The sequence below is a fragment of the Quercus lobata genome, chromosome 6 (genome assembly GCF_001633185.2).
Source record: "Quercus lobata isolate SW786 chromosome 6, ValleyOak3.0 Primary Assembly, whole genome shotgun sequence".
Taxonomy (NCBI): Eukaryota; Viridiplantae; Streptophyta; class Magnoliopsida; order Fagales; family Fagaceae; genus Quercus; species Quercus lobata.
The window spans coordinates 922,574-937,912 of NC_044909.1; the positions used below are offsets into that span (position 1 = coordinate 922,574).

The following is a 15,339-nucleotide window of genomic DNA, read 5'->3' on the forward strand; positions in this document are numbered from 1 at the left end:
AGTTGTGGCTTTTCTAGGAAAATTATGGCATAAAAATGGAATTGAGCATCGTCTCTTATTCATTACATTGAATATTTCAAGTTTATGTATGGGAAGGACTCTACAGTGTAGCAAACATATGAACAGAAAGAATTAGAAGAATACATTTACTCTTTCATATATTTACATATGCACCAAGAACATAGATCTCTCTAGTTGTAACATTATGCGCTGCACCCATCATGGATCAAGGAGAAGTCCATGCATGTTCAAGTCACCATTGTGGTGCTTATGGGTTACCCCTCCATCCGTGTCTTGTTTCTGCAACCAAGAATTGTGTTATTGGAAATTATAATCACTTGATTAGTGAAGGAAATAAATTAGCTTACATTAAAGAAAATAAATCACAGCAACAACTGGTTAGACATAATGCATTAAATACCAGCAATACCAGACATAAAGCATTAGTCAATAATTAATGACTAAAAACTGCAAGGTTGGACTAAACTAATTTAACAAGTTTCACAGAAATAACTAATAGCTCGAGGTACATGCTTTGGAGGCAAGTGCCAACTGGTACAAATGCTGCATCAGAAAATAAGAGGGAAAAAAATTCTTTGCACTTATACTTGAAGCTTCTAATGATATAAGGTTAGGAGATAAAGAGCATTTTATCAGATATGACTGGCAAGAAATACATCTTTTGTGGCAGTTTAACGCCCCCATAATGGAAAAGAAGAATAATGAAATGAGTAATAGGCACAATCTCTGGACAAATAATGTTTTAGTATTTTTTCACCTTGAATCGGAAAGATCTGTTTGGTTTTAATACCAGTATTACATGAAATTCACCAGAAATTGAATAGCTTGATTTAAGAAAGGTGCACAACCAAACCACAACTCCATAAACATGCGACTCAACAGCCTCATTCTTATTAATAAGTACTATTTGGACCCTCCCTCCCTCCTTTCTTCGGAAGCTTGGAAAGTTCACAATTTCAAGCAAGAGAGGAAAACAAAACCAAAAATACAGAGTGGTTGAGAAGGAGAAAGTGATTGTTGAAAAGTGGACAGTCAATTTGAGGGCAGGAGTGCAATCAGGGGAGAGAGTGTCCTGCCCATGTCCAAAATTATATTAAGAAGTAACGACTTAACAAAAATATGATATTACATACACACACATGTATACATTCACCCAACACATAAAAAAGAAAGTATTTTATTAGATTAGCTATGATTGATCAAGCATCTTCTTCATAAAATGTATCACATACTTACTTCTACAGGTGGATCAATTGGAAACAAATTTATGGCTCCTGAATTGAAGCTGAATCCACTGAATAAAGGGGATCAGAAAAAACAAAGAAATCAGTAATACATATAGGAACTGCATATCACAGACAAATGGAGAAAAAAAAATCATTAAAATAGGCAAGTGACCTTCAATTTATCAGCAATGTGATATGACCTCAGTGATGATTATTCACATAAGGTTAAGAAGCTCAAAACCAACATGATAATTCAGCTAATGCAAATTAGTGGGACATTGGCTTTGGTTGAGTAGAGTTCTATAAAATAATACTTGAGGAGAAAGGGGAATGCAAGAACAATACCATCGGGATAAGACTAGCTGCCACACATATGGAATAAAGAACTCTTCAGGATGAGACTCTTGTTCATAAGTGAAGCGTAATTGCGTAAACATCTGACAGATCAAAATAGTAGACCGTGAAAACAATGAATATTAATCCTCTAGAGAATATTCACAATGTAAAGTGGACTACTTATTTTATGATTTTTTTTCCATTTCTTCTACCTTCAACCCATCACCCCGCCAAGATCGGCAGTTAATAATAATGACTTGTAGTACTTTCTCTACCGACCATTCACCATCCATTCTTTGGGCATCCATGCGACTATTAAAAAAATCTAATACCTACAAAAGACCAAAGAGACCATAGAAGTCAAACACACACAAAACACATAGTATGAATCAGATATATAGAGACTCTTACATATAATTTAGCAGCCACCTAACCTTGCCTATAACAATTTGCAGAATTGCTAAGCAAAAGAAAAAAAAAAAAAAAAAAAAAAAAAAAAGAATTTATAATAAAGACTCTGGAGCATACAGTATAAATGTTTTCAAGCAGTTCATTGAAGCGTGGATGATTCTTGAATGGCTGAAAGACCTCCTGCCTATGCATTATTGCATATACAACCTGCCCAATTTCATAGATATTCAGAAAACATGAAAGGCGATAATGAGAAATTAAAGAAAAAAAATCTATGTCACTTAAATCCTTTCTAAACCAAAAGATGATACCTCAGGATTCCGTGGCAAGGCATATGACAGAATTGCATTTAAAATTTCAAGAACAAGTCTCAGGAAGTCGGTGTATATATGCAACTCAGTTGACTGCAACAAAAATAATCTAAATTAGCGATGTAAAATATAAAGAGGGGTGCCATCCAAATAGCATAAATTGTGAGTTGTAAGTGTTTCAGACCACATCGTCTGAGAGACTGTTTCCTTCTATTGAGTTGCTTTTGGCTAGTTGCACCTTGTTCTCTCTTAGCTCTGCCAATTTGTTATACCTAAATACAGTGTTACATTAGGGGCAACAAGTACAGGATCATTATGCATGAATATGAAGCAACAAGATATAAAGGTTGGAAAAAATAAAATGAACATGGGTGACCTACTTGCGTGAGAGCATAAAGAAAAGGCTGACCAGCCTCTGTGATGCATATGCACTTAAACGGTGGACATGAGGTGCCATGTTTGCCAATGTTGCCAAACAAGTTGTGTGGAGATAAACATCCTGTACATTTAAGCATTTAATAAAAATGATAACGGTAAGAATTTGCTAAAAGTAGGTATCCTGCGTATCAACAAAATCTTAACGTAATGCTCATAAGAAAATCATCAATGAAAAGCTATATTTTCAGCTACTTTTGTGAAACATCAAATTGTCAATTAACTGACATATATCAGTGGTTATCTATTTTCACCTTTACCTTTACATATATCAGCGGTTATTTATTTTCACCTTTACCTTTAAGAAAAGGTAAGTAAAACAAAAAAACACACACACCATTAAGGTACTGAACCCATCAACCCTTATTTTTAGGGGTGGGTGTTTGGTTTAAAGACCACTGACCAACAAAGATAGGTTGGGTGGAATGGGCTGTTGATATATTACATTTTCACAATAAAGAAATTAAAATTCATCGGAAGATCTGAGGCTTTAAATGGCGGAAATTTTTATAAAAGGAATTTATCATAATTGGCATCATCAATTTTCAAGTTAGATAGCAGCATGCTATAGCACTTTTGCATAAAAATTTCAACAAAGTAACCATAAATGTAGAACATATGCAGAAAATTACGATGGTTCAATGAAGTCATACCCGTAACTTAGACAGATTATATTGCACAGTCCTTATGAGAATAATGACCATCAGGGAACCGAGGGATGTCTGATGAAGGAGGCGTTCTTTGTACCATGGAACACCAGGCAGTATCTGTCCGCACAATCTATGTCAAATACAATCTTAATGTAAAATTCAAACGGCAAACAGATGTAATTCTTACCATCTTATGAATGCTTGCATTGAAGGAAGAATCCTGGCTTAGTATCAGAAGTATAATCAGCAACATGTAGATTTGATTAGCTGACCTCCTAGGAGCATTATATAAAGCTTCCAAAATGGGCATCAACTGTTAATTTCATAGCAAAAACACAGATCAGAATTGGGCTGTGGTGCAGCTATGCCACATTGGTAGTTAATATGCACCAGCTTGCTTGATTAAAACAATTTAAGAAATTAATTGTGCTCAATGATGAGAAAATTACACATATGGTATATCTTAAATTGATGTTTCAAGAAATTCAAAGTCACAAAACTATTTTTACAATAAGATTTTTGCACCAATTATATACAATAGATATATGGCATTCTTTATTTCATAATGACTAAAAAGAAAAAACATAAGCTGCTGCTTCATACCAATGTATCCAAATCAGTTCGCACCAAAACATACTCCAAAAAGTTAGAGTTTCCCTGCAGCAATGAATAAAGCAATAGGACAGCAGACTCATCAGCCAAGCACCTGCACCGAAAGGAAAAAGGAAGGAGGGTGATGCAGGAGCTAAATTATTATAGAGATAGAGAGACGATTATCATTGTTATACTTTCAGTCAGTTAGTATATAGCCCCAAAAGGAAAGGGGGAGGGGGGGGGGGGGGGAGAGAGCCAATATGACTCTTAGGAGCTACCAAAATGCAGTGAAACGTGTAACTCATTACAACACATACAACAAAATTCTTATCCCTACAAGTTATGACACATTTTTCCTTTCATCCAGTAACTACTTAATCGTTTTTTTTTATTGGTAAACCACACACACCTAGTGAATCTTGATTCCAAAACCTCACCCTCCACCTAGAACTTATCAGCAAAGGAGGTAGCAATTGAACTAGAGCTCATTGGCACGTACCAAATAATTTGAGCTTCATTGTTATGGCCACAATATATCCAGGTACTACTAGCAGTAAAAGCAGCCAAGTAAAAAATAAATAAAAAACATAGTTTACCCTTCTAGATGCTAATAAATTAAACAAGTTTTTTTGTTGTTTCGTTCGAAGAATATTGGATATATTATAGAACAAAAGGCTGAGCTTGAATAGTTTCGAATTTTCAAATATTGCACATAAATTTGTCTCAATATCTACGTATGTTATTTTGTTTGGGTGCAACGTTGTTTTTTATTATTTTTACTTGGTAATTACAAATTGGTTTTTTTATTTGAAAGGATATTTTTGATAATTCGATAGTTAGGAGTGGGGATTTGAACCCTAGACATTTCCGTTAGAAACATCAGAAGTTGCCAATTGAGTTACAAGGCTCTTGGCTTTTTACTTAAAAGAATTTTGGACATAAAACTGTCTCAATATCTATGTTATAATGCTGTTTTGATTGTGTTTGGGTGTTTCTCCATTTATTTTTACTTGGAAATACTAATTGGCTTTTTACTAAAAAGGATATTGAATGTTAACTAGATAATTAATATGGATTAATTATTCCTACTCTCATAATATGGTGAAATGATGCTCCCTCCTCTTCATTCATGGGGGTTCAAACTAATTATATTCATGGTGAAATCCACTATGAATATGAGAGGAGGGAGCACCATGTCGCCGTATTCTAGGAAAACCTAATAATTTTCCATTAATATGACTTTTATTCCATTTGTAAATTATGGCAAAGCCAACTACGATATTTGACATTTTCGAATTAAATAAAAAATGAAAATAAAACAAGTCAATGTTGCTGATGAAGCATTGGCAACCTCTAAAATTGATATCCCAATTTCTAAAAAAATCTTCATAAAAAATCTCAAAAAACTGAAATCAATGAGATTGATATTAGTTTGTTGAAGCATGATCCCAGATTTTGTCCACAAATATGGGATTATCATGTTGATCAACGTGATTAAATGTATTGATAAACAATTTTTTGTGTCTTTTCTTTTGTCGTATTTAGTTAATAATAATGGTTTTTTTTTTTCACCTATTAATTTAGATTTTAATCTTAATTTGTTTCTCATTCTTGAATAGTGAAATTTTTTTGGTTAATTCTTTGGCCCAAAGAAGAAATCCTCGTTCCTTCCTGAACCCTGGATCTCATATGTTTGGCTTTGACCCTATAAAAAATACTCATACTTAAAATTTTGACCCCCTAGATGCAGGAAAACAAGGATATAGTGTGCATTTGGCATGAATTATTTTTGTTACTATTCAAGAGTTCCACTACACTTTTTGGTATTATTCAAGAGTTCCCCCGTACTATTTCAGCTAATTTTTAGCTTTATCTATAGTACTTTCAACAAAAAGTTTTCAATTTCAACAAAATAAGCGAATCCCAAACGGACGCGTAAAAGAGTTTAAATTACTAATAAGATAGGGATGATTACTAAAACCAAGAAGAATGCTGAATTACATTGCTAATTGCTAAGCATAAAAGACAAATCAAATAGATCGGCAGACATATTGCACAGGGTAAAATATAATTAAACATTCATTTAGTAATAAGTACTAATAAAGAAAACAAAGGAAATTGATCTAATTTAGTCAAATATACTCAGCTGATCAGCCTAAATGATAGGTGCATCACAGTACACCACATTCAAATGTAAGAATATTCCCTTTTTATCATACTGCATGCTATATCATCTAAATCTTAACATATAGAAACAAGTGAAACTTATATAGCAAAGCTTGCATCCAATTTCAATCCAAAAATAAATCCTAGAGAGTAGAATCAATGTGCCCTCACATGATCAAATAACTTAAGTAAAAGTGTAAACTTTAAATACTGATACAAAACAAAAAATTCATACTCACATGCCAAGAGTATCGAACAGAGCAGCAAAAGGTAACCTCACAAGCGGACCACTATGTGCATTCCCCTCAACATCTATACGGTCAACTGCAAGCAGGGCACTGATTTACCAACGCCAACCTTGGCATTCAAAAAATAATAATAATGAGAGGTAGCATCTTACATTCAAAATCTGTTGCATTTTGCAAGGCCTTGCAGTAAGGGTTGTCAGAAAAATATGTATTTTCTTTCAGAAGAGAATCTGAAGTAGCATTATCAATACTTCTATCTGTCATGGACTCATTGTTCACAACACATTTATGAAAATGAATGAGAACAAGAAGCACAAGGAGACTGCAGTCTGACAGTGGACTTCTTGAGCCTCCACCACTTGAGCTGACCAAATAACTGAATGGCAACAAGACAATATTTGCTGCAGGGAAAAAGAATACAACATCCACAGAAGCTTCAGTAAATTATGTAAGTTGAGCATTGTCAAAAAGCTATCTTGCATTTCTGAAAAGAGCTTAATAACATTCTAAAGAAGCATAAGATGTGAATCATTAGGACAATTGGTGGATGGCAAAGCATAACATAATGCAATTTCGTCTGTTACCAATAACACACCCAGTGAAAGCACATAGGAGCAAAATAGACAGAATATGAGCTGACATACCAGCTGCAGAACCAACTCTTTGCAGAACACTAGGTTGACTTCCTTCAGAAAATATGGAATAAGATGCACTTCCTAAGGGGACACCAGGTCGTGTGATGTAATTGAGCAGCAGTTTCCGCACAACCAAACTAACCAAAGAGCTTTCCTGAAAATTGGAGTGGCAATCTAAGACACTAAAAACAAATTTAAAAGATCTGAAGATTTGAAGTGAACTCATAAAGCCAAAGTTTAATCTTGCAACCTGAACCATTGCTGCATCAATGAATGGGTTCACATCTTTTGGTCCTGGAGATGGCCCACAAAGAAGCTGAGTCGACATTGCAATCAGCATGAAATTAAGCAGCTCCAAATGTAGGAGGTAAGTCTTGGAACTTGCGAAAAAATAATCAAATAATCAGGGTAACAAAGAATATATTATCTTTTTTGGGATAGGTAAGAAAAAATATTATTGAAGATGGAATAGCAGGAAAAATACATAGGGTTCACGATAGTGAACAAAGAGTAAAAAAAAAAGAAAAAAGTAACAAAGAATATATTATCAACAATCACAAACCAGAAGAGAGGCCTAACATGTACCTCACATCCACTGAGCTGATAAAGCTAAGCATACTATGCATAACCAGATTCTCAATGTTTTCATCTGCATATAAAAAACACTAATGTGAGGCCGATAACGCTTTTTACTGAGAGCTAAAAACACAGCCATCAAAAAAGCAGCTAAACTACACAGATAAGGCTCAAACCAAAACACCGAAGAACATAAATGATAAAACAAAGCCTATCCAGAAGACATGTGCCAATCACCAAAAAAGCTAGGAAAGTACCAACCCAAATGAGGGGATATGTTCAAGTAAACCAAGATCTATCATGTAGTAAGGTCGTCACAGTCCAAAGTTTCCTTCAAACATTCATTAGACTTGAGGTCCTTTTTTGCTTCTTTGTCAAGGGCTGAAAATTATAGCCATCAAACCCAGAGGAAAGGAATAGAAAAGCAGCTTTTTTTTTCAACAATTTGCCACTCCGGCTCACCAAAAATCCCCCAATGACATTTCAAAACCCCAAAAAAGGAAAACAAATGAGATTCAAAAAGAAAACACTATGATGTCACACGGCCAACTGTTCTTCTTGGGAAGGCTATTCTTTAGGCCACAGCACACTGAAATTGAGAACGAAAAGTTCTATCTCTCTCTCTCATTAATAGTGCCACCAAAATGGATAAGGATATATAATTATATATGTCACACCCCAACTCTACATAGGCATGATATTGTCCACTTTGTTCACAATGACCTCACGGTTTTGTTTCCCCCTTGTGACACCAAGCCTCAAGGGAGAAACAAAGCTGAAGTCTTTGTGAACAAAGCAGAAAATATTATGCCAGACCAAAGCTGAAAATAATATGCCAATGAAGAGTTGGGGTGACTATGGTATCAGAGCCGACGCCTTCGAGACGGAAAGGTGGATAGGTCCCACACAGAGACGTTTTGCCTTTTAAGTGGGTAGATCGTGGGGACCCAAAAGGCCAACAGACCTCTTAAGTGGGGTGAGGTGAGGGAGAACCAAATCTTGACCACATTGCCTAGGTAGGGGGAGGTCCTAAGCCTTATATGGAGGGGCCTTGAACTCTAATTGGCATGAGGCCTTCTCCCTAAACAAAACTGTGAGGTCTTTGTGAACAAAGTGTACAATATCATCATGCCAGTGAAGAGTTGGGGTGTGACAATATATATTAATATACAAACATCTTAACTACCAACCAACTAGGATCAAAAGAACAATACTCCCCCTCACTGAATTCTCATAAGCTAATTCTTATAAGGGAGGAGGTGCCAATTGAGCTCAAGGTCACTGTTAACACTAGCAATTACATAATAACTAATAAATAAAATATAAGAGTGAATTACAATACAATTACCTAGGACAAAATCCTTTGGAATAGGTTCGTTTTCATCTAGAGACAAATACAACTCCTCAAGGTTGCCTTCTTTCGCATTTTCGATTAAGTATTTTAAGAAAACCGAGGAGATGTAGATGGCATTCACAGCCTTGTCATATACATCATTGGAAGCATCAGATGTCGATATACACTCTTGTAAACACCATGAGAGGTGGATCAAAATCTTTGCAAGATGCCTTGTGTATGAATTGTTTTGTGCTGCACAGACCAAAAACACATACACACAAATCAAAATAGCACATAAATCAGTGAATTCCGTTAATTCATAGATTCACAACACACAAAAACACAATGTCATATATAGCTAACACATTAGGCATGAAATTCTAAGGTAACAGTGAGAGTAATGAACAATTGAGGAATACGTAAACGCTATGAAAGCAAAATTAAAGAGAAGAAATGAGACAGACCGAAGAGTTGGCAAGCGTGGTTGACACGGTGAGAGGGCCAGTGAAGATTGAGAGGGAGCTGGAGGAGTTTGTTCCAGAAATCGGAGGAGATAGGGAAGGATTTCTCGGCGACGAAGGTTCCGATGAGGTACTCCGCCGTGTCTGGCGGACGCTCGCTGCTACCGCTGCCGCGAGGTGTTGACGGCACGGCCCCCATTCAAAGACAGTCACTATAACCAAAATCAATTCCTTTGAATTTTAACTCCGCTCGCACTCTGTGTGCACTCTGTTCCAGTCTCTGATCTCCGACTCGGAATTGAATGGCGTTTATGGCATTATTTACACACACGGAGAGAGAAAGATAAGAGGTTCAGAGAGTTTGGATCGGTTGGCTTTGACAGAGACTGAAAATGAAATTCTGTGTGTATATGAGAGAGAGAGTTTTTTTTTTTTTAATTTAAAAAAAGATAGAAGAGAGAGCTTGGGAATGAAGGTTTATAAAGGAGACTTTAGAATTACACAGTGTTGAGGGGAGGAGGAGGAATGGAAGAGGACTTTTTTTTGAGTAATTTTTGTGTCGGGCACGATATGGATATGATCGTCCGTCCCTAATTATGCCACGATTTAGACCAATTTGTCCTTCACTTCAATATCTCTCTCCTCACCATGTCAAAACTCTTGTCCATTTCATTCTTTTTTTTCTTTTTCTTTTTTTAATTCAAATTTTATTTTATAAATATAAACTCTTACAAATTGTAACTTTATTTAAAATATTAAATATTGTGGCATTTTTTTATTCTACTAAATCCAAAAAAATAAAATCCAAATCATAAAATAATTAAAATTAATAGAATACAGCGTAAAATAAAGATGATTGGTATGACGGGAAAATCTCTATACCTATATTTATAAAAGTCTTTTTTTTTTTTTTTTTGTGCAAATGACTTTTATAATTAGAATGAAAGTGTTATTTAGGAAAAAAAATGATAGGGGAAAGTAGTAAAAAAAAAAATTAAATCCATTATACTATCATATGAGAAAAAGGAGTGTGTGTATTCATTAATGTATATATTTGATATAATTATATACTTTTTTGGAAAAAAAATATATAGTTATATACTTTTTTTTTTTTTTTTAAGAATCATATAGTTATATACTTAGTTATGAGAAATATGCAATTATCCAAGATGAACTTAATGTATAATTCATTCTCTTTTATAGTAAAGGTCTCGTTTTGGTGATTTTGTTTGAATATTTTTAATAAGTAATCATATATTATTAAAAATTGAACATAAAACTTCTACTTCTCAAATATTGAGGCAAACAGAAAGGAGGAATTGAATTTGCTAGGAGGAGAAAAACTCAAGAATACATGTTACATAGTACATACACTAAACATTTTTAAATTTATTAAAACTTCAAGTGCGCTTGAGCAATAACAAAAGTATGAGTTTTTTTTTTTTTTTTTTTTTTTTTCTCAAAAAATGAAAAAGAAAAAAGTATGAGTTTCAATCAAGCATACCCTGTTTAATAAATTATAGATCATCAGCCAATGACGTTATTAGCTTAAACAATTTTAGAAGGTAAATGTTAAAGTTACTTTAAAAACTAATTAACATGTTAGTTATGCCCCCCAAAAATATTAAAACATTGTTAACTTTACAAACTAACACGTCAATATCTCCTCAAAAAAAAAAAAAAAAAAACAAATTAACATGTCAATAAATTTTAAAATATGCACAATAAAAAATATACTTAATAAATAATTTGTTAGTTGTATTTTTGTTTTGTTTAACAAGTTAACATATCAATTTGTAATATTTATATTATATAATTTGTAATATCATAATATCACTCCAAAATGTCAAGTGGAAAAAAAAAAAACATTTCTCCACAGACTTCACATGAAAGAATTTGGTATGGATGATTTTAAAAGCTTTTTTATACACAACTGACAACCCTACCCCAGTTCATCTCTATTCTACTTGAAATAAATAGAGTCGATTTTATAGTATTTTACCCTTAAAAAAAATTAAAAATAAAAACCTGCACTACGTTTTTGTCACCAGTGACCAGGGAGATTTAATAGACCAATTTGAATATATGTGTGTATATATATATATAAATATATTCATGGAAAGAAATAAAAAATAAAATGTCATCCCATGAGAATTTGACCAACCACCTCCAGCCGGCCAATAGAAAAGAAAGTAAAAAACAAAAACAAAAATAGGCATTAAAAACCAATGGCATGGCCATCATACCTTTGTACGTTTGTTGTGCTGGTTGGCTCATAGTTTAGGGGTTTTAAGGTTTTGTTTGGGAGAACAGAACAAATAGATACATAAAATTACATAAGTAGGCAAAGCTAAAGACAAATAAGAGTGCTAAGCCACAACAAGAAACTGATGAGAGAGAGAGAGAGAGAGAGCCTAAATGTGAAATGAGTAAAATGAGACCAAAAAAAAAAAAAGTGAGAAAAATTACAAAACATTTCATTCGGTCTAATTCCTCGTACTTTTGAGTGATATAATTTTTAGGGAAAGTTAGGAATAAGAGTTTCTATTACTCAGGTCATTCCCTCATATATATATATATATATATATATATCTTTTTTTGTGATAATGTCAGTCCCTCCAACTTAAATTTACAAATAAGAGATTGAAAGTGCATACTTTTAAACATTCTTCATTTCCACTCCTTTTCCCCTCTTAAATGAATCATAAATCTCTTTTTTTCACAAATACGGATACTTGTTTTTCAAAATAACGCTTAATGTCCATTAATTTCAAGAATGAAAACCTAATTTTCAAAAAAAAAAAAAAAACCTAAAAATAATGATAATAATAACAATAACAACAACAACAATGATTATATAGACTAATATTAACTATAAATAATAATAATTATTAAATAAACATTGATCGTTAATTAAATTAATCATAAACCAATATAAAAATACAAAGCACTTTTATTATGTCATTTTTTTTTTCACTTTTCACATCTAAAAGCTCTTTATTAATTTCATTACTAATTGGATGTAACAACTTCGAAATATTTTGTTACAAAAAAAAAAAAAAAAAAAAAAAAAAAAAAAACCCTTTTTAATAAAATCTCTTTATCGCAAAATCTATTTACAGCTCTACTTTCTATAGATGTGGCATTAATTTGGTGTTTTGTTATTTTACTATTTTTCATATGTTTAAATCAAGCAAATTCTTGGGATTATTTTTGTTTGGTAAATAAAATGAAATTAATAAAATTAAGATTTTTTTTTTTTTTTTTGAGAATGGATAAAATTAAGAAGTTGAAAGAACAGAAACAGTTCTGGTTAACACCTTCAATACATTATACATCAAAGTCGACAAAAGATTTAACTACAAGAAGAAAATAAGACTGGACAACAAAATTTTTAGAGTTTGTTCACACCTTATTTTTACCATTAATGCTGGTTTTCTACCATTTACCTTCTGCACTCATATGCATCATCGCAAAATGTTGACACTTATCTAAAAGCACGTTTGATCTTGTTACAGTAAAACTGTTAAAAATAAAATATTGCAATCATCAATAAGAATTAGAATTTGCTAAAGAGAGAATAGAATTTCTAAGCAATATCAACTTTCAACTAGCTAGAAAGGGAATCCTAGTTTTGTTGTCATTTACAACCATTACTTGCTTTGTAAATAAGCAGCCGCGTTTAGACTTTCTAACTTACCAATAAAAGAGAGAGTAAAGCTGTAGCAAAAGAATTTCTGTAAACAATTTTTTATGTCATTAATGTTTCTCGAAAAAGGAAAAACTTTTTTTTTTTTTTGAGAAGCAAAAACTGCATAAAATTTTATTAAAGATTAAGGAATTACATCAATGTGAAATAAAAAATAAATATTTGGTGGGACAGCTTCCATCCACACCAAGAGAGGGTAAGAATTCTTTGCTCGTCTAGCTAAAGCATGGACAACCTCATTTCCTTGCCGCCTAACATGAGAGAAAGAACATGTTCGTAGCGAAACCATTATAGACTTACAATCTTTTATTATGTGACCAATACAAGAACGTTTAGAAACATCTTAAGTTAAAGTCTTGAACACAATTTCTGAATCACCTTCAATAATGCACTGCTAGAATCCCAACTCCACGGCTAACAAAATTGCCCTCCTTGTTGCCATGGCCTCAATCACTTCGACTCCTCCCAATGGCATCCCAATCTTTTCTTCTAGTGACGCCATTACCTCCCCCTTTTCATTCCTCACCATAATTCCTAGCCCGACTTCATTTGACTCAGTAAAGACGGTGCCATCATAATTTATTTTATAGGTATCTATCGATGGTGGATGCCATTTCAAAATTGCTGGTTTCTATTTTGGTACACTTTCGGCCTTCTTCACCTGGAATTCAGCAAGTGATTTTGATGTAGCTTCAAACAATTTCTCAGGCGCAAGACAAGGTTCATAGAAATGACTTTTATTCCTCCTGCACCAAATAAACCAAGCCAAGATTGAGAATTTCTCCAAACTTTTTACTTTGTGTTTTACTTTGCACATCAGGTCCGAGACAGAGCAAGGACGGTGGTGAAGGTTTCGCCGCCCATTAAACTCCGAACCCCAGCTGATCTGTGTTTTCTCGCACTCCCATAAAGCGTGGATCTTTGTCTCTTCTGACTTACCACATGCGGTGCATAATGGAGAGGCCATAACTTTCCTGAGATGCAAATTCTTCATTGTTGGTAATGAATCCGTGCATGCTCGCCAACAGAAGGTTCGTACTTTGTTTGGAATATTTAACTTCCAAATACCCTTCCAAAAACTCCTCTGAGTTGCCTAATTTGAACCTGATGCTTCCTCTCTTCTTTCTATTTTTTCAAGTACCTAATACCCTGTCTTCACCGAATAATTGCCATCCTTGCTCCTTGGCCAGACAATGCAATCTTCTTGCAATGTCTGACAAAGTGGAATGGCTTTTATACGCTGAGCCAGCCAAGGGGAAATTAACTGATCTATTAGCTGCCCATTCCACCCCCCTGTCTCCAAATCAATGAGGCTAGACACTGTACTATCATCAACAAACTCCAGGTTTTGAGCTGTTGCCTTCAAAGGAAATACTCCTGGAATCCAATTGTCATGAAAAACACGGACTTTACTTCCATCCCCAATCCTCCAAAGCATCCCTTCTTTCACCAGCGGTCTTGCTTTGAGAATGCTTCGCCACACATAGGATCCTTTAGAACTCTTTGCGTCAAAATCAGAACCAAATGGGAAGTTTTTCGTGCTAAACACCTTATAGAACAAGGATGTTTTGTCAGTTAGCAACCTCCATACTTGTTTCGCCAACATAGCTTTGTTAAACTTAGCCAAATCTTTGAAACCCATACCTCCATCATATTTTGGCTTACATAATGTTTTCCAATTTTTCCAATGAATTCTCCTTTGACCACCCCACTCTCCCCACCAAAACTTTCTTATTAGCATCTCAATATCATTACAAAGTCCCACCGGCAACATGAAACAACTCATTGCAAAATTTGGGATAGCTTGGACCACCGCTTTTAACAACACCTCTCTACCTGCTTGTGACAAAAGCTTTTCCTTTCATCCTTGTAATTTTGTCCACACTCTTTCTTTGATGTAATTCAGGCTTGCCTTTTTTTTCCTCCCCACAACTACTGGCAAGCCAAGGTATTTTTCATATTTCTTGATCTTCGGTACTCCAAGGAAGTTTAAAATCTCCCTTTTCTTCTCTTCGACTACAGCTTTGCTGAAAAACAATGTAGTCTTGGTTCGATTGATTTGTTGTCCTGATGCTTGCTCATACCTACCAAGAATGTGTTGAATGACCTGTAAGTCCTCCATTCTTGCCCGGCAAAATAGCAAATTGTTATCTGCAAAGAATAAGTGGGTAATCCGAGGTCCATTCTTGCATAATAAGTAGTCTCTTATTAAGTTTTCCCTTGC

General features: G+C 34.1%; 1 protein-coding gene across 1 annotated transcript; it reads right to left on the reverse strand.

Moving 5' to 3' along the window:
* Positions 1 to 17: 17 nt before the first annotated feature.
* On the reverse strand, positions 18 to 9,979 carry LOC115994839 (dymeclin). The gene is made up of 18 exons (XM_031119123.1): positions 9,410 to 9,979; positions 8,958 to 9,197; positions 7,619 to 7,682; positions 7,284 to 7,413; positions 7,043 to 7,187; positions 6,551 to 6,799; positions 6,390 to 6,474; positions 3,994 to 4,096; positions 3,578 to 3,703; positions 3,394 to 3,507; positions 2,686 to 2,804; positions 2,490 to 2,577; positions 2,306 to 2,398; positions 2,112 to 2,201; positions 1,796 to 1,915; positions 1,593 to 1,684; positions 1,258 to 1,315; positions 18 to 300 (listed from the first exon to the last, which is right to left on the reverse strand). Exons 1-18 carry the CDS (start codon positions 9,603 to 9,605, stop codon positions 220 to 222), a joined length of 2,193 nt encoding a protein of 730 aa, XP_030974983.1. The 5' UTR covers positions 9,606 to 9,979; the 3' UTR covers positions 18 to 219.
* Between the last annotated feature and the right edge of the window lie 5,360 nt (positions 9,980 to 15,339).